Below are 23,021 nucleotides of genomic sequence, written 5' to 3'. Positions count from 1 at the left end.
CTTCGACAAAGGACAATTGAAAAATTAATTTTTGTCAAGCAGAGGAGTGCTGACATGGCCACCCATGGGTTGAATTTCAACGCCAGACAAAATTCCCTCCGATTTTGTAACATAAGATGCAGGTGCTCCTTCCACCCCATTGGCAGCCAGATGTGCAGTTAGGAAGCTACGGAGAATTCACAGCCAACTTGCAGGCCTCATAGTAAATGGAGATATCAATGCAATTCTATTTACGGGGTTAGAGGCCACTAACCAAATAAGCAACAGCATGCAAGTTTAATGGTTTTTGCTTGATCTGTGGGCATGAATGCACCAAGTACCGTGCACAATATGGTGCTGTATGCCTAGTGGCCATATAATCAGGAAATACAGGGGCCAGCACCACATTGCATATGATGCCAAATACCACAGAAAATGACCCATGTATGTACAGGAATGCCAAGCATCTACAAAGTCCAGCACCATACTAAGCATTGCACCTGAGAACTCAAAAATGGTATTATGCAAACACATGTACAGAAAATACAGGTAGACCAACGTGGTGCCAGATACCTTACAAGATTTCTGCTGTGGACAGAGGCAGAAAACGAAGGCACATGGGGCTAAGAGGAATGGGTCTGCTGTGTCCATGCTGGGAATGAAGGCAGAATGCAGTACTAGTGCTATACTGTACATGGTAATATCTATATTAGTCTGCCGTACCCTCTGCCTCCCTCCCAGCTTGTGCAGCTCTAATTTAGTAATACATCAAGAGGGGGAGGGGGGGGGGGAAGAGACTTTTGTCCCAGGCACATTTATACATGTCTTGGTGTATTTTCCATTAACTAATTAAATGCATTAGCAGCAACACTTTCTAGCAGTATAAAAAAAATGTCATATTCCAACTTGCAGAACAACATTTTCACTTGGATTCCCCCAAAAAAGTTACTGGTTGGAGACAATTTTGTAGCTCTGGAAGCGGTACCTGAATCATGCAGTAGCTCCGCGCCTCGCTCACCTGCTGCTGATCAGTCCCCTTCTTGCTGTGGTTCTGGATGTAATCCACCAGCCCATGAACAACAGTCTTCACAGCCACAAGACCGTTCTCTAGCTGCTCCCATGTTGGAGGCGGAGCATCTGGAAAATAATTATTCAATAAAATGAAAGCTCTCTAAATGTCATATTATTGCTACAAACGACATCCTCTTCACACAGTATTCTATAAAGGACTGATAGCATTGTTTATAGAGGAGCATTTCTCTGCACATCCGTTCTTTAAAGATTTAAGCAGAACTCCACCCAAACAGCTGCAGTCACTGTTTGAATATCCTGACAATCGCAGGCACTGGCTGTCAGCATACAATAATAGGCATGGGAGATTCCCCCGTATATGCCGTTTAACGTAGATAGGGAAATGACACGGTTTTATGCTTTTCCACAGGCTGAATGAGAAAACACTACACGTGTATTGCTAGCTTATGGCTAAGTACTCAAACCAATGAAGCAAGCAGTGCAGGTGCTGTTGAACAAGCTACAAACAGCTCAGTGCATGAATCTGTAGTATAACAAACTAGGGAGACCATTCTGCTGTAAGCAGTCACAGTCAGCTGCACGTCCAACGTACAACTAATGCCTCTACTATAAATAAGTGGAGTGGTTACCAAGTAGTAAAGGTACCCTACTGAAATCACAGAAGGCCTGATCCAGCCATTTACATTTCTATGTTTGCAGCCACCTCTACAACTATGGCTGAGCCTGCTCAGGGGAGAGTTGATCAGCCACAATTCATTTTTCCAGCCAATTAATATGTAATGGCTACAAGTAAGGTTGTCACAAACCTGGGCAATATGACAAATGCATTGGAAGAACACAGATGAAGAAGGGAAATTTGACTTCTGTTAAAAGTTAAGTTTGACATTCTCTCCCCCCCAATCCAGAGCCTCACTACTAGCTAATGAGGGCCTTCATTACAGTATAGTAACACTTGTAAGACTTGGGAGGTGAAAAGTGGTGGGGTGCCATGATCAACTTTTGAAGAAAGAGTCAAGACTGGCATATCATTTCAGCTGCTATGATCTCAGATATTCGGACCGATTTGCCATGCGGTTTTAGAACAAAGTAAACCATGCTTACGCATATTTTGTTCATGGGTGCAGCTTAAATTGCAGATTTGTGTCAGGTTTATTGCAAGTACACATGCACTTACCGGGGCTTGGATCTATATTTGCCAGCAGCTCCAGATGGGGACGTAATCTGTTAAGATTGGCCGGGTCTCCAGTCCTCTGCAGAGCAATGGTCAGTTCCTGGACACTCTGAGCAAACGAGGCCGGGGTCTGCAACTTAACAAAACCTTTCTTGTAATAAATGAACTAACAATGTTCAAACTAACACATATAAAAAAAAAAAATACAAGGGTAGGTACACAGAACCATAGATTACAAAATAAGGATGGGGTCCAATCATTATATAGCGAAAACAAGACAGACACAACAAAGTGGCAGGAGCAGGAATGAGGCGGTTACCTTGTCAATTATGGATTGCATATGAGATTTGTGAGACTGGTCCCCATACAAAAGAGAGGACCATTGATCAGGAGCGATGCGCAGGCCAGCCTCCATAGCAATCTGCACAATCTGAGAATCGTGCTCTCGGCGCAGTGCTTCATAAGTGCGAAACTCCTCCTTTAACTGCATCAGGGAGGAATCTTCATCACGCTTTGTCACCTGAAATTGGAAAACATGCTACATTAAAGCAGAGCCTTCCAGCATCACCTTCAGTCTTGTGCAGTTGTACAAGCTCCTCTCCTATACTGAAATTGCTTAATTTGAGTTCACTGCACTACAATGCATATATATGATATATGCAGATTTAACTTCAGCAGTAAAGGTGAAACAATATTTTCTAATAGAGGAGGTTTTCTATTTCTAAAGATAAACCTATTGGTTAGTAAGGGAATGCACATAGGGGGGAATTTACCAAAACTGGAGCAGAGTCGCACTGCAGCCAATCAGCTTCTCTCTTTCATTTTCAAATCTTACCTAAGCAAACTGAAGAGAGATGCTGATGGGTTGCCATGGTCAACTGCTCCAGATTTTATCTGCTCAAGTTTTGATAAATTCCCTTCAGAATGTTTACATATATTTTTCCTTAGTTTTCGGACTAAACATATTTACATTTTTTTATTCAGGGAAACATGAACTACTGTAGGAATATTCCATATTTACTACCCGCCAGCAGCCGGAACTAAATACATATTTGCATGTTTACCCAGCTAATCTTAACTTGAAGCAACAAATAAACAACCCCAAAACCTTTTTAAATAGCTGATTAACTAAAAATTTCACTTGGGCCTTTTCATACCTCTCCATTTTCTTCCAGAAAAAGTTACTGCATGAAATGCATTGCAAAAAAACTATTTACTAAAAGGCTGGTTCACTTCAACGCACTGCAGTTTAACGTGTTTTTAAAGGGGACTTGTGTGGGCCCATTCACAACTATGTGTGTGTGTTACCACGTGTGCTGCAATGCATGTGCATAGGTGTGATTGAGCCCTTATGCTTTCTCGTCAACAATTTTGCCTCTGTTTTGGAGAGGGAGGTTTCTAAGTTATTTGGATCTACGTGACCAGGGGTAGGCAAGCTCTGGCCCTCCGGCTGTAGTGCAACTACAAATCCAATAAGGCATTACAAGACTTTGACTGCCACAGGCATGACTTCCATAGGCAAATGCATGGTGGGATTGTAGTTTCACTCCAGCTGGAGGGCTAGACTTGGGCTACCCCTGTCCTAAACCATGAAAGGAATATCCACCCTGTTCATCATTCAGGTATCACAACTTTCATCAAGTCCACATACCACTTAATCGTGACACTGCTCATCAGCGCTCTTTACCAGATGAAGGTATTGCCACACATCGGTTAAAATAAATCTTCTAAGCACAAAAAAGCAACCTGTGCGACTGCCGTGGGTGCCACATTTTCATATTTTTTAGAACTATTTTTTTTTTTAAAATGACTTTGTATGGGTAGGAGAGAACAACACATTGTTCTTCTACTTTTTTGACAAGGCCGGTGTTACACAGAAAATACAACTTTTTCAAGCTGCTTAGGGATGCCGGAATGTTAATGTACAAGGAAACTAAACAATCTATACCTTAAAGCAAGAGGCTCTGTACAACAGCTGGACAACATGCCCAATGCTAGTTTTCGAGGCTTGAGGAAAGCGCGGTTCCAGTCTTTGCACCACAAACAAAACCAGGACCTTTCGGGAGAGAGCAGATCCGTCTTCCAGGGCCAGGAGGACAAGCTTGAGGGCTTCTTCCTGCATGGCTGCAACACACATAACAAAGTCTTAAGAAGCAATTCCAAGCAACAAGTCAATAAAAAAGAAATCAGGTCATTTACATTAAGCTTTATTCTCTATAATTCACTACAGCAAGAACTCACAGGGTCACTGGGAGTCTACTTCCTGGAGCCTATGCCATGTAACTTCCTCTATCTGCTTCTTGTATTGACAACTAAATGTAAACTTTGAAGGCAAATTTGATTCTGATGGTTCCCTGTGGAGGCCTGTAGTTCTAGAAGTCTAGCAGTGCTGTAAATTCCACAATTGTAGGACATTGGTTTGAAAATACAGATGGAACGTACCTGGACCGAGGAATTGACAGCCGCGGGCACGAACAGCTGCCCACAGGTTGGAGGAGAGTTGCTGGGGGTTCTGATGTTGCAGGATAAGCTCGGTGACGGTTCTTTCGCCCAGTGAACGAGCTGCTCGCATTGCTCGAATACGTCCCTCTTCTTCCACCAGCTGGCAATGAACAAGAGTCACCAGCTTCCTCTGCATGGGGCGGCTCAGCACACTTTGGGTGGTGCTATTTAGACCGACACCTGGAGAAGTGAAGGGTCCAAAATTTAGAAAAAATAAACCTTTGCTTTTTTTTTTATCAACTCTTTAGAACACAACCAATATGGGTCCGAGCATGAAAGGGAGAATATTAACACACCAGAAATCCCCACAGTTTATTGTAATAGATTATCCATCTCCAAACTGGATCCTCCACCAGACCTTTTTCACCCCTTATGAGCCACTTGATCACTCGGTAGGGAAGGCTGCTGACTGATCAAGCTTAGAAGTGAATCCTCTAAGTTTGCCATTAGCCTGAAGAAAGGAGAAAAAAGGGCTACAAGTAAAAATGTCAGTTTTAGAGGCTGAAAAGGTCTCCTGATGCAATAGTCCCCCCATTTAGTGAAGCTGCAGTAGATTGCTGGGCAATAGTTACAGGAGAGCAACACTAAAAGAATATGGAGGCTGCAATTACTGAACTCCTCTGAAAGCACTGGTTGCCTGGCTGCCACGCTGATCCGGGGGAATTCAATACTTTCAGAGGCACAGACCTAGAAAAAGTATGCAGAGCAAGAGTTCTGATGTCACATCAACCTTCATGCTTGTTCCAGGTCAGTGACTCAAGTACTGAAGCCAGATTTCAATAGCAGGTCAGCAATGACAGCCTCTATATTGCAGTATGGGATTCTTTTAAGAGGTAAGTCTCAAAAGGACTAATCTTTCGGGGTTATATCAGAATGAACAAAATGCCCATCAGTCTCCTAAATGGCAACTATTGAGTAGTTAACCTCCGATTCCTAATTCAAGTCTGGGGAGAAGAGTAGAAGGAATTATCTGCCTACAGATGCTGCCAGTAAATTAAATTGCAGCAATGCTCATTGACTGGTCAGTTTTGCTACTGGAAGAAATCACGTGTAAGAATTAGGAACATTTTTTAGCAATACAATTGATATATTAAATATCATCTGTGTAGTCACGGTTAATTACCACTGATTGTCTACACTGCAACATTATAAACCCCGTTTGTGCTTGTGAGAGTCGTGTCATCTTCAAAGGCAAATTAATATTCTGCCTACATCACAAATGAATATTTTAAAAAAAGGGTTCAGCTCCAGTGTACATGGGAAAAGTCCTTCAACTCATTTATAACAATTGGCAGGGGGACGCGTCACCATTACTGCAGCCAATCAGCTCGTGAGCAGCACCCAGAACTACAGCAACTAAAGCCGCTTGACTTTTCTAGATGCCTTTTCCCACCTGATCTATTGGTTAGTATTCACCGCAACTGTACTCTGTGCACAGAAATGTCATACTTTTCTCATGTGATTGGCTCACTGCTTCTACCCGAAATCTACAGGTGTCTCACACACTACACTTCATTTTACAGCAGTTGGCCTTTCATCTTTGCTCATACAGGGTGTTAAAGGGCCAAACATTTCCTGTATTACAATACTGACTGATCATGTGATCATAACAGGAAGACCTGCTCACTCAGCCTGCGGAAGTTCTGCCATGGCCTAACTCAACATCTACAAAACAAAATATTTAAGGACCTGCGATTAACTCTACTAAAGTCCTTCCAATGTATATACAGTAGTAGAGAGGACATTTCTCTCAAGTAAAGTAGGAATTTCACTTGCAGTACGGAAAATAACATAAAAGCACATAACAGATCTGAGAACAGGCCATAGCCTGCATCAGCACTTGTCCTAAAAAAACAAAAGGCACAAAAAAAAGTCAATCTATGTAGACTTCATCCTTGTTAGAGAGTTTCTGTTAGCAGTAGATGCATCAGAAGTGGGTGATGAAAGTGTGAACGGGAACAGAGAATTTCTTTACAACTTAATTTATAAGCTTACTGTGAAAAAAAAAAAAAAAAAAAAATCAAAGCAAAGCTAATTTTAGTTCCTTTGACGACGTTCTTTTAAAGCATTACAGTTATAAGTTCTTGAAATAGTCCTTGGGGAGTTGTACACAAATCTGTAGGATGCGAAAAGGAAGTGTAAATTCTCAACAAAACACTTCCTCTTATAAGCGAAGAGTAACACACATCTATAGCCTGCATATGTAGACATCCTGTAAGATCATACCAGTGTTTCAGCAAACCCTTGAAAATGTACACACGTGATGATGCAGCCGGTTATAAAGGACAGATCTAGTGTGCAGTATGGCAAATGTCAATGCTACATGACTTTCGTAGAGCATCTAGGCAGGGGTGCCGTCTCTTGGCTTTAATTTCGTGCTGCACGGCTCTTCTCTTTGTGAACACCAACATCCTCAAGACACTATTCTAGAAGCAAGCCAGTGGTGTGAATTTCGGGATGAGCATGCCATATAGAATTGTCATGGGTAAGTTCAGGGTTGTGCATAATTACAACGGCCATGGGTTTTGAGATATAGCACTCAAGAATGGCCAACGCTCCAAGTTCGCTCCCGTGATGGACTACAATCTCACGTTTAGTTTACCAGTTTGTATTGAGATTGTAGTCCATCACGGTAGTGAGCTTGGAGCGGTGTCTACTTTACAACACACACAGGGACCAAGGGCAACAAATGTAGCCACCCTCCAGAAGGATGCACAGTGTAAGCACCAACTCAGAGATGATTTGAGGATCTACAACCGAGTGATACACAAAGATACATTTTTGTTAACAGTTAAATTAGTGTGACTTTATTTATAGACTTTGGTGGACATGGCAGGTTCAGCTCACCAATCATTTGAACTGAACCCCCCCCCTCCCTTTGTCCATTGCAGGACAAAGACGAAATGGTCACTCCACATCCCCATGCAAAACATATTCAACTCTGCTTGCTCCCTTCGGCTGCACGGGCCAATGAAAAGATAATTTCCGAGTGTTTACATTAGCAAGAGTGATCTTACCTCTCGCAGTACTGAGGGGCTTCAGGTAAAGTGCCAGCTCTTCCACACACTTTCTGGCCTCCTCATAGTGTTTGGTGTCTTCAGCCCCGCTGCACAGAGTGATTGGCTGCTGCTCAGGTACCTGTAGAGCAAATGGGAACACTGTATGAAAAGAAAGCCCACCTTATGACACTTACCAATTATCTATAATGTGCAGAAAACATCACAGTGACCTTTTCTGCAAAAACAAATCTCTATGTGCAAAACTCACCACCTTGGATTATATAAGAGGAAATAAAAACTGGAAGTGACAGCAATTTTCATTCATTACTGCAGCAGGCAACATAGATCTTTTTGGTTTTTTTTGGTACAACTGTCCATCATTTATCTCACCAAAACTAAAGTTGACCATACACAGATTTCATTTTGCCTATTCCCTGCTGAATCGTCAACAAAATTGGATTTCTCAATCGAAGGAGCCGGGTGGAAAAGTGGAAAATTGCCGGCCAAACAGTAACTGTAGGCATGTATCTGGGTATTCTAAAAGACGTAAAGCCACCAGCTGTCGCATGGAATAGATGGCAGCAGAGATTCCTCTAAGCTACAAACACATACTACTAGATAATTGCAGGCTTTGTATTCTTTGCATTCCTTATTTCTCTTTTCTTCCTCAGTCTTCTGACACTAGCCATGTTAACGAAGGGCGGGTTACTAGCTCTCCTTTTACTTCCTAAAAATCTGGCACATGTGACTAGGACATGTGACCATGCACATCATCTCAGGGAAGGAAAATACCTTTCCCTGAGAAGATTTCCCAGGAGTGCTCTGCTGATGTAACCTTCCCAGGATACAATGTTTTGGGACTTAGATAATTTTGCCAGAACTGGACCAGGAAGTGATGAACTCCATTTGTAAGTAAAAACATGTTTGGTTACCTAATGAATGCAAGATTATCTTAAATCAGCATGCAGAGCTACATGCGGCTGTGATTTTAAGTGAAAGGGGGTAAAGGTCGCATTAAGAATCCGCTGATGGTTTATTGTATGGCGCCCGAACAAGATGCTGTTCAAACCCAAACCTGTTTTCTGTAGTTTAGCTTACAGAGGGAAAGGGTTAGAACCTCTGGCAGATCTCCTCTTGCTGACTGTGCTCATACTCTGGAGACCTTCCCTGTTTCAGTGACATCCACCACCAACACAGGAAGTGAGGTAAAATCTCTCCAAGCGGAATGCAGACAGCAATTAAACCCTATCAGAGTTGTAAACCATTTTAATTGTTATGGTTCATTTCTTATTGCTGCGTTTCTATTATGATGGAACCAACCATCTTGTAACTGCAACACTTGCTAGAATCACGTCTTACCATTTTGCTGGTAGAGTAGCCACAGCCATAGTAAAATAACCTGGGAGGAATTTATCAAAACCGGAACAAACAGAATCTGGAACAGTTGCTCATGGCAACTAATCAGCATTCCTCTTCAGTGTGCTCAGGTAAGATTTGAAAATGAAAGAGAGAAGCTGATTGGCTGCAGTGCAAATCTGCTCTAGATTTTGTCTGCTCCCGTTTTGATAAATCTCTACAAGCCCCCCGCCCCCCACCCACCCGTCTCCAAGCACAAGCTACAGAGCAGGACTGTGGCTCTCGGAGTGGAAGCAGCAGCGTCTCTGCAGCTGTCCCCACATCCTCTTAGTCAGATATAGAGATCTCCATTCAGCAAAGACACAAGCTTTTCTGAGTTCTTAAAAGCATACTTGTAGACGCTATGGGCCACCGCCATCTGCAACACTGCAACTGGCACCTTACTTAATAGATGGAGTGAGAAAGTCGATGACAAGACAAGGTCACTGGAGAGTTTATCATACTCCATACTGTGTGACCTGATCCCAATAGTCTGTTGAGCAGATGTTTCAAGAAATAGACAACTATTGCTCTGTACTTCTTCACAGGAAACAACGAATACACAGGCGATGGGCAAGCAAGAAAGCCCCTGTGCATGTGTAGCTGGCAGTGTAGGCAAAGTTTTACTTTTGCACACCAAGCATTGTGCACATAAACTTTAACAACCATCTCCCCTAGTGCCAAGGATCCCCTGGAATTAGGAAGTAAAGTGGTAATGAAGAAACATTCATATGAAAGTCCCCAGTACTGCTCTAACATGAAATCTCAAGGGCTAGTTCACACCAGATGCAGTTGTGATGAAGTCCATTCAGTTTGGCTGCTGCAGCCAAAATATATCACAATGCTTTCCTATGGGATTTCTGCTGCTCTACTCAGGGCCCTGTCACACCATCAGGAGTGCATTCGGCCTCTGCAACGCAACGTGGCCGGCTGGCTTTGTTTTGGGGCGGGAGGGGGCGTGGCGGTGCATTGAACTCAATGGCCCCGGAGCCACGCCCCCCCCCCCCACGCGTTGGGACCGCCGGCACCCGAACGCATGGCACATTAGTGCCTGCGTTCCAGTCCAGTGTGATCTGCAAAAAATGCTGCAAACACTGTTTTTTACATATCGTAGTGGACCGGAACGCATCCCACGCGTTAGGATGCCGCCGATCGTACCGCGCGTGGGGGGCGTGGCTGGTACCATTGACTTCAATGCACCACCACGCCGCCTTCCACCCCCCAAAAAAGTGAGCCGGGTTGTGCTCCAGAGGCACTGGAACGCACTCTTGATGGTGTGACTGGACCCTCGCCCCAGTGCAGTCCGTTCCGATGCAGTCAGAAAAAATACTGCTTGCCTCATTTTAGCTGCATTGGATCGCAACGGAACACATAAAAAAGCATGCAAATGCACATGAAATCCCATTTTAAGCAAAAAAAATAATGCATCAATTGCAGTAAAAAATCGCAGCAAAACGGATCACATTGCAGCTGTGTAGACGCATGCAGTTCTGGTGTGAACTAGCCCTTAATGCTGAAGACATGCTGTTTCGCAAGTGCAAGATCACAAAGCAGTATCCCATTAAGAGACAGAGACATGTACACCAACAAAACCAGTAGTAGCTTTTTAATTGTGCAGGGGCCATGAGTCAAAGAGAAATTGCTGAATCCTAGGAAGGTCGGCCCTCCCTGTGACACAAAGCTGTATACCAGGGCACAGACACACTATTGCAGTTAGAACGGGTGATTCATCTACACACAGCTCGGGAAACGTGCTTCCCTATACACATCACTGGTGAGCTGTAACGCTAGGCTCATCCAAGGTGGTTGCTCAGTAAGGTGTAACTGGCCAATAATGGGAAATTATAAACAAAGGGTTGGCCTACAATGAAATATTAGAATGATGCAGAAAAAATAAGTCCTGTATTATCATCTAATGTATTCCAAGGTGTCATTTCCATTTGGCAGAGAGAAAAAAAACACAACTGCAAAGAAATTTAAAAAAAAAATCCTGATGAGGCTGTGAATGTGACTTTCACTAAACATTCACTGGTGGTGAAGCAATTTCTTATTTAAAGTAGAACAGTGGGGCAGCCTTTTTTAGTTTGCTTTTGGGTCACGGGAAGGCATATACTTAGGGCTGCAACTAATGAGTATTTTCAGAATTGATTAGTTGGCCGATTATTTTTTTGATTACCATATTTTGCGCGCCATAAGGCGCACCGGTACATAGGACGCAGGCAGTTTCTGTGACAGAAGCTGTGACAGAAGCTGAAGTAAGTGAATGCCGAGACAGGCGTTCTTCGTCTGCTCTAGGAACTCTATGGTGAGCTCCTATCCTGTGGCCATGGCAGGGGGCGGCGGCGCAGCCACTCGGTTTTAATACAAGTGATCTGAATAAATCAATTGTATTAAACGAGCAGCGGCTTCCATTGTACGCTTAGCTCTGCTTTAGCGGGGCTAAATGTACAAAAAACTAGGGATTCGCTCCATAAGACGCACAAACATTTTCCCCCGCCTTTTGTGCGTCTTATGGAGCAAAAAATACGGTAATTAGATAAAAAAATATTTCAATACTGTCCTTAATTTAAAATAAAATACACAAATGGAGTGCAACAAAGTTTACTTCAGAATAAAACTGTATGCGCAATTTTTTGCAATCGCACTGCACTGGAATGCACAGCATTGCAGTACTGTGCGTTCCAGTGCGGGTGGGAGGCGCGTTTGGGGTGAAATGAATGGCACTGTAACGCACCTCCCGCAGCAGACTTTGTCAGGCTGAAACCAAAACTGACTTTTTTTACCACCTTTTTATAATATAATTTTTGTAATAATTGTATTGTAAATAGGAATGCACCGATATATCGGCCGAAAATTGCACTTTTGGCTAAATGTCGAAAGTGCCATTTTTTGCCGATATAGTGGTGCATCCATGCTTTCTTTCCTCCCCGCTGGGTGCTGCTCTGTGTCCCAGCAGGAGGAGAGAAACTGTCACAGGTGGCCGAGCACTGTGGGAGGAGAGTGCTGTGAGCGGCCGGTGTCTCTCCTCCCCGCACCGCTCAGCCTACTGTTACAGATCGGGAGAGCGGTGTGTGGGCGGAGACAGCCAGCGCTTTTACAGGAGGCCGGCCGTCGATGCGGGGAAGGAGTCAGCTGTCAGATCAAGCTCTCCTTCCCCACCGCTCGCTCAGCCTCCTGTGACAGCTGTCAGGAAGGAGAGCAAGTATACACCGCAAAAAACTACTTGTCCAAGGACTAAAGCGGGGGCCGAATCTACTTGTCCCTCATGACAATCTACTTGTCCTGATACAAATCCTCAATCTCTTTTTCTATTTTAAAAGGGAAATATCAGGGGTCTGTTTAGACCCCTAATATTTCCCCGAAGCCCCTAAAAGTAAAGTAAAAAATAATAAAAATAAATAAAAATAAAATATTTAAAAAAATGTAAAAAATAAAAAAAATTGGTTTGGGACCGACATTGTTTTCCATTTCGGTTTCATTTTTAAAATTTTCATTTCGGTGCACCTCTAATTGTAAGCACATGGCGCTTGAAAAGCTTTAGGCAGGGAAGGACAGCTTCCGGTGGCATGATTCCACAGACGGCAGCTGAATGTAAATACAGCAGGTAGTGGGAGGGTGCAATAGCCTGCATGCTATTGGCCATTTCAAATTGCAATAGCCAATATATGCCGCCTGAAGCAGTGGTAGAGAGGGGCAGGGGGGCTGTATTAGGGCTAGTTCACACTACAAACAGTGCGTTCCGGCCCGATTTGGTGCCTGAACGCACTGGATCGCATCCCAGCCAGCTCCCTGTGTTCAGGGGCGGGAGGGGGCGTGGCCGCAGTGTGATCGCCCGCTCGCGAACGTGTGGCACATCAATGCCTGTGTTCTGGTCCGGTGCGGTCAGAAAAAAATAAATAGTGCATACAGCATTTTTCCTGACCGTAATGGAGGACAAGCCCATGGCTATTGAAGGAGCTCCACTAATAGAACTTTCATGTGGTCATTCAAGGTTACTGATGAAATGTAATTTACACTTTGTACACACTTCCTCCATTCCTTTCATACTAAACGTGCCTAATGCAATCTTGCATTCATATAGTACAATATTCAGATGCCACTTGATGAGTGTAAGCATCCTAATGTTGTGAAACTTTACTTTAAATAGCAAATATAGTCATTTTTATGTTGTCAACACTGACCTGCCCTGTCATACATATAAGCGAGTTGTGTTACTTGCCAAAGGATTTGTATTTCTATCTAGTTCTGAAATTTACACAACGGATAATTGCCGGCTTTGTATTTTTTGCATACCTTACTTTTCCTCCCCAGTATACTAACAGCGGATCAATATCTCTCCCTTTACTTCCTGGAACTCTGGGACATGCACATCATCTCAGGGGAGGAAAAAGCCTTTCCCTGAGATCTCATGAGATTACAAATGAGATATCCCACCAATGCTCTGCTGATGTAACCTTCCCAGGATGCAATGCTTGGGCACGATAACATGATTTGTGCCAAAGTGGACCAGGAAGTGGGGAAAAACAAAAAGTACAATAAAACAATGTTTGTTTAGCTAATGAATGGAAGATGATTTCATATCAGCATGCAGAGATATATGACAATGTGATTTTTATACAAAGGAGGTAAAGGTCAATTTTAAAGCATGCCAATCTCTTAAAATCCGTTTCCATGAATATTTACAGGGTTGTGCACAAAAGGGTGAAGAGTTTGGAGAAGGCAGAAGTGAACAATCTAGGACAGGACAACATGGCCGATTTGGAAAAATTATCATTCCAGTTGTGCTATGTTGGCCTAGATTGTTCACTTCTCCTGCCTTCTCCAAACTCTTCACCCTTTAGGCTGGGTTCACACCTGGTGTATTTTTTCTGCTCGTTTTTTCCACGTTTTTCAGTTCAGTGAAACGCACGTTTTACTGGCGGTATGATTTAGTTTTTTTTTTTCCTTATTTTCTTTATTTAAAAAAAAAAATCACTTACAAACTTCCCGCCGGCTCCGCCCCCCTGCGACGCGGCCGCTCGAAAGGGACGGAACCCGGAAGTCGCCGGAGGACACAGCGGGGATAGCGGATAAGGCAAGTCCTACGTTGTATTCCCCAGTGTGGCTCGGGGTTACCGCTTTGTTAACCCCGAGCCACACTCGGGAATAGCAATGGAAATGCGCGGAAAAACGCCCCAAAGAAGCTCCTGTACTTGTTTGGGCGTAGGGCGTTTTTCAGCGCGTTTCCACGGGCTGAAATACGCCCAGGTGGGAACCATGCCCATAGAGAAGTATGGGATTTCACTGTTTGAGCGTTTTACAGCGCGTCGATCAGCGCTGTAAAACGCCCAGGTGTGAACCCGGTCTTAGTGAATAACCCTGTTAGTGAATATACATGTACCCAGGTCAGCCATTTTTGCTAATTACATATAAAGTCCCTGCTTCCTGGTAGTGTCCCACTGTTCTTATCTCAGTGCAAGCCTACCAGACAGGTAGACCATAGTCACTGTTACTAATGACATTAAAGATCTACAATGATCTTGGTAGGCAGACCAAATGGTCTTTGCTTGGGTTTTAGATCATACAAGGTGTTCAAGATAACCTTCATCTTTATTCATGGCAAGAAAGATATTTTTGTGAGTGAAAATATGATTTAAAAGGGCTGATACCTTTCTAATTCATGTGAATTGGAATGACAGGTCCACTTTAGGGGACTATACAGAAAGCGATACTCTGGTGACTGGTCTTATCAACTGTGAATGACAAAAATAAGATAAATGAAGTACTCACCTGAGCTCCCACCAGCTGCAGCAAGGCAGAGTTGACAGGCAGCAGTTCAATGTCTGTGTTTATGGTGGTCTGGTCAAACGGACAAGCCTTGCGGTGAAGCTTGTTCAGGCACATCTTGCAGACGGTGTGCCCACAACCCAAGCTGATGGGCTTCCGGATGGTTTCGTCGAAGGTCTGTGTGCAAATAGGGCAGGACAGGAAGTCGGTCCATTGTGGAGCTTGTACAGGCATGTTGTCCCACTTGAAAATAGGAGCTTGCAAAGCAAAGGGTAGGGAGCTTAAGCACAGATTCCACTGGAATCAAAAAACCTTTCCAAAATAAAGTTTGTCTTTCTTATATATCTTCTGTAAATACAGACAGTCAGCACATAGTGGAAGATGTGACCTGAAAGAGAAAAGATTAAAAAGGGCCATTAGATCATCAGAAACGAATGACTAAAGGAGAACTCTGGTTTAAAACTCTTACATAGTTTATAATGGCAGAGCTGTTTATAAATGGCAGAGCTGTTTCTAAAATATACACGACATTAAAGAGGCCAAGTAAAATAAATAAAAAAAACAAATTAATGTCTAAATTATTAATCAAAATTATCGATAAATGTAAAAAAAAAAAAAAAGGAAAAAAAAAAAAGCCAGTCCTGTAGCTCGTTCCTTCGATCTTCACTCTCTGGTAGAGCAATGGCCTCTTCACATTGGACATTACCAGGGGTGTCAGAAACCTGGTCCGCACTTGAAGATGTAGTTCTTCCCACCCTATATCACAACAAGCTACAGTACTAAAGCAGGAGGGTCAGCAGATTGAACCACAGCACACAGCGGGGGACGCAGGCTTCTGATATTCCCACCAGTGTCAGATTCTAAAGCTGGCCATACACTACAATATTTTTTTTGTTCAACCCAAATGTTATAAATTCTAATGATAAAAACTGAGCAGATTCCTCCATCTCTATAGGTTGAACTCAATGGACTTTTTTCAACCTTACCAACTATGTAACGCTACAAGCACGTTGATCAAGGAATCCCCGCTGCTTCTTTTTAATTCTGACAGCGGCCTGCAGCCGCCTCTGATCGTATGAAGAATTGCCGAACAGCTCCTTCGATCAGTTGATCAAGGAATGCCGGCCGAAAGGGTGCTGACTGCGAAATTCGGCTGTCTCTTATTCAGAGCAGTGATCTAAACTCTTTAAATCCCCCCTCCCCGCCAGCGCTGACTGGCGGAACGGACGGGGGAGGGGGCGGGTACAGCTGGCTCTAGTTCTCCTTTAAGATTGCTGGTAACTATGAGCCGTCTATCATTGACAGCCATGACATACAAAAGGAGAAGCTGTGATTAAACACAAATTCTGATCTTCCCATACCAACTCCCACCCTTTTCCCCAAAGCTCCATATGTGTATGACTGCATACATGCTTTTCATAGAAAAACACTGGGGCTTACATTATCAGTGTAGATATAAAATGTCAGCAAAACACAAACAGAACAAAGGTTTTCCTTTTTTTATTATGTATCTTTCAGCTACCTATATAGTCATATACAGGTTGGTTAGTGCTTGTTCTTCCATTTTCAAGTGGAACTCTAGGAACAAACTTAAAAGAGAACTATGGGGTAAGTGTTTTTCCCTTAGTTCCCTTTAGGGTCACGGGAGGAAATATACTAGCGTCCTCCCGTGACCCAAAGCTCAGTATATCGCGTGCTACAGATCGCGGTATACTGAGACCGCTGCAGCCGGGACAGATCCCGGCATTACTGTCAAGATCCACCCAGCTGCGTGAGTGACAGCGGGCTCTGCCTATCTAGAGGCAGAGGCGGCTGTGCCCGCCCCCACCACATTCGTTCCTACACTCAGTGCTGGAAGATCGGAGTGGGGAGGGGGAAACCCTGCAGGGATCCGTGACTGACAGTCACTGCTCTCTGCAAGGAGATGATAGAGAAGTGAGTGAGCGACGGTATGTGTTCGCTCACTTCCCGATCTATTGAGCTGACGTGTGACAGTTTCATTGTCACACGTTGGCTCGAACTATGATTTTCACTCACCTCATAGTTCTTTAAGGAATCTTACACTGGCCCAGCTTGGTTTGATGCAAGTATCCATATCTGATCTCCGGAATGCTGCAGGGGATGCTGAAAATCACTATAATAGTCCGAGCTACATACAGCGATAGTTGTGATCTTTCAGGTGCGGCTCCAGTGGCTTCCCTTCTGCACACTGAGCACAGGAAGTCAATTGCTTAGAACCGCTGCTATCCACGGAAAGTCTTGTATTTGTTCAATGAATAAATGGCATTCTCTAATTGGATGAGATGGAGACGAGAGACGGGTGATATCACACTCTCCACCTCCAATCACAGAACGTCTTGTATCCAGTGAAAAAAATACAAGGCCACATGGTGGTGGTGATGGCCAAGCAAGGATCTCCCTGTGTTCAGAGGGGAAGCCATTGGAGCCACACCAGGAAGATCACGGCTATCACTATATTGAGTGTAGCCTACTACAGTAACTTTCAGCATCCCCAGCAATCCTCCGGATATCAGATATGGATACTTACATCGAGCCAAGCTGGACCACTGTATGTTTTCATAAAAGATTAATCCTCGACTTCCACTATAGCACTGGCACCTAGTTCTGGGTGAGATTTGTCCAAGCCTAGCTTAAACACTCTCAATGTTGTGCTGTTTGATCAAACATACAATGCAGCACTTTGCAGCCATCTGAGGAATTATTCTCATACAAATGTTGTTTTCCTGAATCGAAGGCGTTTTATGCATTTTTCTTTTTCTGTTAGCATCCATTAACATCACTTTTACCTGCAATCATTCACACTTTCCAACAAAACAAACTAAAGATAAAAAAAGGAAGCAAAAAAAAAAAAGGCACATCACATACTTCCTAGGACAATGCAATTAATTCAACTGCACAAAGAAGCATAAAGCTAAAGGCTCCATAGAATCTTTATTAGAAAGCCCTTCTTTGTGCTCTCATCCGATCCTGGCTTTATACTGGTGCTAATGGCCCAATTTTCCTGAACTTGGGGCTAATCATCGATAAAGGTATTAGCAGGCACTTAGTGGTGCCTGGTCTTATGATGGCCTTTTAGTCCTAAACACCTAAAATGTTGCAGCTGTAATCACTGTAATGACCACATACTACCAATATAAATATTATATAGGTAGTTATGTGGTTGCGTCCATACGAGATGTAAATAAGAGAGTGTTAAAACACTTACAATGGATGAAGTCAGCAGGAGACTCAAGTAGATGTTTTCTACTAAAAGGAAGATGAAAGTCTAGTCTTTTTCACAACCAGTGCAAAGCTGGTTTTAATGGTCTATAATAATATTTAACACATGAACTGTGCGTTTTATAATAAAGGACTGACGACTGCATGTAACGCAAATTTAATGTGCACGTTAATATGTAAGCTATGCTACTGTGGTATCACCAGTCAGGAAATCCCAGTGTTAGTCACTGATGATACATATGGTTATTCAATGCAGAGATCCACATTAGGTTGTATCCTACATAAGAAAATGAAGAAAAAGTAAATTGGGATAATATACACAGCTAAAAGCAGGAACCATAAATGTACTTGCATTTGCCTATTTTCCCTCAGTACCAAAGGAGCCCCTAAGGCTAGGTTCACACCTGCACTACACCGCACGATGCAATGCAGGCAGCGATTGCCGCGCGGTCCGATGCAATGCAGGCAGCGATTGCCGCGCGGTCCTATACAATGCAGGCAGCGATTGCCGTGCGGTCCTATACAATGCAGGCAGCGATTGCCACACGGCCCCACTGATTTCAATGGGGTGACCTCCACGCGGGAATGGCAGAAAAAAGGTACGTGTACCTTTTTCTTTTGCGATACACGAGGCACGGCTGTTTTAGGTGTTCGGAATCGCGGTGGGAAACCGTGCGATTCGCCCAGCGTGACTGGGGTGCCATTAGAAAATAATGGCACCCACAGCGTGATCGGTTCACACCTTGGCAACTCCTGACCACGTGGCAATCCGCACGGAATTGTGCATGATTGCATGCGGTGAGGTGTGAAGTGCCCATTGTCAAGCAGCAAACGCCGCCCATAGTCAACCAGCAAATGCTGCTTTTAGGCTTCAAGTTTATGTGTTGGCACTAGGGATACACCGATACTGTTTTTCCAGTATCGAGTACCGATTTTTATTTTTTTTAATCAGTACTCACCGATACAGAGTTCGGCATTCCGAGGTAGCGTGGGCCTGGCTTCACGCTCCCTAACGACACTGTGAGGCAGCCTAGCTTCCTGATTAATCAGGAAGTTGTGTGGAGTGTCTTCCCTCGCAGTATCGCTAGGCAGCGTGAAGCCGGCTTCCTAGCCAATCAGAAAGGTGGGAGGTGGGTCATAACCTACCGACCGGCTTCCTGATAAACTGGGAATCCGGCCCCATGCCCCCTTGTGGCACTGCCAGTCAGAGGGAATCTCCCGGTGCCTGGCAGTTCCGGTATCGGAGCATTTGGGCAAGTATCGGTGCATTCCTAGTACGCACCCTGTGTTGCTTGCTTTAGACTGCTTACAAAAGCCTGAGAGTTATTTTTTTAATGACAGGTTCACTTTAAAGCACAGCATAATTGCAAGTTATAATACAATGTGAAACCCAAAACATGGATTTAAGAACAAAATAGGACTACCATCCCAATGACTTGTTAAGGCAGGCCTGGAAAAATCCCGGGAGCCAGGCAGCCAATGCTCCTCAAAATGTACAGCTGGCACCTAACTTTAAAAACGTTTTCTCTATTTCAATAATGGAGATAACTCTAAAAAAAAATAATTCTACTGACTACTGGATTGGACAGACTGGCTCCTAAATCCCATATTAATATGTCCACCCCAGTGTTAGGGACATGTCACACAAGCAATGATGCCAATAGTGACACCTCCCCAAAGTCAGAATTGCCAAAATGCAACTGTCACCTTCCCTAATAAAGGTTGGACTTTGGCAGAAATTCCGCAGAATCTCTGCAAGAAAGGGTCAACTGAAGAGAGGGATGTCATACCGGAAGGCGAGTTGAATCTTTGCGCCAAAAGCTGCCACAATTGCTACTGTAACATGCCCATAATGCCCTAAGTCCATCTCCAACTTCACCTGAGGTAATGAACCATGGTTAATGACTGAGCCAATGAGGCTGTGCAGGTCCAAGACAGTTTTTTACCTTTTCTGTAGAACTGAGGCCTTACTCTCTATGACAGGGAACAGGGCTATACAGAACAGAGCTGCTGTTCACCCAATGAAAAGTGCCAGGTGAGGTGGCTTGGGCATCTAACATGCCTACATTACTATGTACATATGCATGTAAAGTACATTAAAGCGGACTATGAAAAGGCAAGGTCCGCTTCTTTTGCATCTTCCCCACCAAACAAAAAGTGGCAAAAAAAATATTCACCTTACACCTACATTTTCAGTTGCTTCCTGGATGCAAGGGTGGCATTACCCTGCCTTCTCCTGGGGTCCTGCTAACGCTGAAGAGACCACAAGCCATGAAATGTTGATCCAGCATTGGGCAACAAGGACTTTTTGCAAGTGGTGGGCTCCTCAGCTTTTCCGGAATCCCAGGAGAAGGTTCAGTGAAGTCACCACCAAACAAAAAGTAAAAAAAAGTTATTCACCTTACAGCTCCATTTCTAGACGCTTCCTGTAGGCAAGGTTGGCATTACCGTGCCTTCTCCCGGGATCCCGCTAATGCTGAAGAGACCACAAGCCATGGAATGTTGCTCTTAGCATTGGCCAACAAATACTTTTTGCAAGTGTAGGGATTCTGGAAAAGCTGAGGAGCCCAGAAGAGGGTTCAGTGAAGTCACCCTCCCCTCAGTGAGCTTGCTAGGAGCTGATTTTTACCTTTTAGTCAGTTTTGCCATTTCTTCTTTTTTTTTAATTTCTGAATTGTGGGTGGGGGGGATACAGAAAAAGTAAACCTTACAATTTCATCCAAATCTGCTTTAAACGGTTACACAACATATTGAGCAGAGATTGTGAGGGAATTTCCTAGATATAGGTTGTTCACAAGCCTGACTATATTAAAGCTGAGTAAGAGGAGCTATGATTCACCAAGCATCCACATCCAAATGCCCAGGTTTCTATGCTGAGGGAGGAGGTGCAGTTCTCTTACCACATTAACCCCATTTGTTTTGGCCATCTCATTCAGGATGCTTTGTATATGTAGTTTGTAAAGTGAGTCATAGTAGCAGGACGACAGAAGAAAAAAGATAAGAATAAATAAAAGGTTTCACGTGTTTGGTCTTACTCATAGGAGGAAGTTCTCACTAGTAAGGAGCTGCAGACTGCTACAACACTTGCCTACGGATCTTATGACCCCGTGGGCGGTAAAGGTTGCCTCACACATGGTTAAGAATAGAGCACTAGTGACATTGAGTGGCACGTGGGGCTCCAAATATAGAAGGCACTGGGCTGAGCGGCACATGGCCCGAGCTGCCGTTTCATATGGACTCCACTTTGTCGTAGACCTTCCACTTCACAATTATCAGAGAACAAAACATAAGAAAATGAAAATGATTTTCAGGAGAGCCTAGAAATGAACTTGTATATCTAGAAATAGGAATACAAATAGGTTAGCTCAACATTTTCAACTGCTCAGATAAAAATCAAAGCATATAAAACAGCACCACTGTCAAGTCCAAAGTCAGCTTTGAGCATGGCCCCCACCGACTGGGCTACTGAAGAGTCTTAAGCCTCTCCACAGACTGGGCTGCTTGGAGTCTCAAAGAAGAACTCTGGGTAGCAGAAAACTTAGCCCTTGCAGTTGGGCTACCCCCGCACAGATAACACAGATCCTCAGATCCGCCTGGCTGCTAGACTGGTCCCTGCAGCTTCTCTCCCCCTTCGCTCCGACAGTCTAAGAGTCATTGTGTCATCATGTCCAATACAGTTTACTGGATGTGGGGACATCAAGGGTCGCAGGGAGAAGCGCTGAGGGGAGTGGTCTAGCAGCCAGGCAGGTCTTCTGCAAGCCTGTCCCATAGACTGGCCTGCTTTTTAGTCTTAAGACCCTCAACAGACTGGGCTACTTATGGCCTTAAAGCAGGCCTTTACCCCCTTTCACTAAAAATCACAGCAACATGAAGCTCTGCATGCGGACTTAAAATCATCTTACATTCATCAAACAAACTTGTTTTTTTATTTACTTACAAATATATGTGCCAAAACGTTGCACACTGGGAAGGCCACATCAGCAGAGCATTGCTGGGCAATCTCATAAGATCTCAGGGAAAGCCATTTTCCTCCCCTGAGATGATGTGCGTGGTCACATGTGTTAGAGTTCAAGGAAGAAAAGGGAGAGCTAGTTACCTGCCCTCAGTTAACATTGCCACTGTCAGGAGACTGGGGAAGAAAAGAGAAATATCAGCAGGGGTGTGGAATTCCTATGGCCCGACGCCCGGGACATGCAGTTTCGTCTGCTGTGTTTGTCTGGGGACCACACTGACCACTGAGAAGCGCTATTTAGCACAGACCAATACAGTTTTGATTAGGGATGCACAGATACAGAGTATTTGGGCAAGTACTTGTAGTGCAGTAGGGGTACATGGAGCCAGCTTCCCGTGCAATCAGGAAGCGGGTCAGCGACTAATGACCCGCCTCCCAGTTTCCTGATTGGCCAGGAAGCTCAGCATTGAGCCGGCTTCCTGGCCAATCAGGTCATTACTCGCCGCCCGGTTTCCTGATTGGACAGGAAGCTGACTCGATGCCGATTGGCCGGGAAACCGGCTTCCCAGCCATTCACAATCAAGCCAGCCAAACAACATGGAGGCGGCTTCCCTGGCAGTCAGGAAGCCGGGTAGCATCTCATTACCCGCTGCCCGGCTTCCTGATTGCCAGGGAAACCTGCTCCATGCCAACGGAAGTACCGATACTCGGCGAGTACCGAAAGCAAAATATTGGTACTCGTACTCTATACCCAAAAACCGGTATTGGTGCATCCCTAGTTTTAATTAAAACTATTTTTTTTTGTATTGGACAAGTAGATTGTTATGAAGGACAAGTAGATTTGGCCCCCGCTTTAGCCCTTGGACAAGTAGTTTTTTCAAAAATGTCCACACCCCTGATAAGGTATGTAAAGAATACAAAGCCGGCAGTGATCTAGAAGTATGTGTTTGTAGATTGTCATTACTAAACATTCTAAAGGCGTGTT

At 44.1% G+C, this 23,021-nt stretch overlaps 1 protein-coding gene across 2 annotated transcripts in view; it reads right to left on the bottom strand.

Annotated features, from left to right (window-relative positions):
* RC3H1 (ring finger and CCCH-type domains 1) overlaps positions 1 to 15,226 on the bottom strand; it is a 29,859-nt gene extending 14,633 nt beyond the window's left edge. For both annotated transcript variants that reach the window (XM_018555542.1, XM_018555543.1), the window contains exons 1-7: positions 14,848 to 15,226; positions 7,702 to 7,822; positions 4,625 to 4,864; positions 4,131 to 4,306; positions 2,502 to 2,702; positions 2,186 to 2,318; positions 998 to 1,116 (exon numbers count right to left, since the gene is read on the bottom strand). In XM_018555542.1, the coding sequence (XP_018411044.1) occupies positions 998 to 1,116; positions 2,186 to 2,318; positions 2,502 to 2,702; positions 4,131 to 4,306; positions 4,625 to 4,864; positions 7,702 to 7,822; positions 14,848 to 15,078 (1,221 nt within the window). In that variant the 5' untranslated portion in view covers positions 15,079 to 15,226. The remainder of the gene's footprint in view (positions 1 to 997; positions 1,117 to 2,185; positions 2,319 to 2,501; positions 2,703 to 4,130; positions 4,307 to 4,624; positions 4,865 to 7,701; positions 7,823 to 14,847) is intronic.
* Between the last annotated feature and the right edge of the window lie 7,795 nt (positions 15,227 to 23,021).

Source organism: Nanorana parkeri, unplaced genomic scaffold, assembly GCF_000935625.1.
Source record: "Nanorana parkeri isolate BGI_ZX_2015 unplaced genomic scaffold, ASM93562v1 scaffold201, whole genome shotgun sequence".
Taxonomy (NCBI): Eukaryota; Metazoa; Chordata; class Amphibia; order Anura; family Dicroglossidae; genus Nanorana; species Nanorana parkeri.
This window is presented reverse-complemented; position numbering and strand designations above follow the sequence as displayed.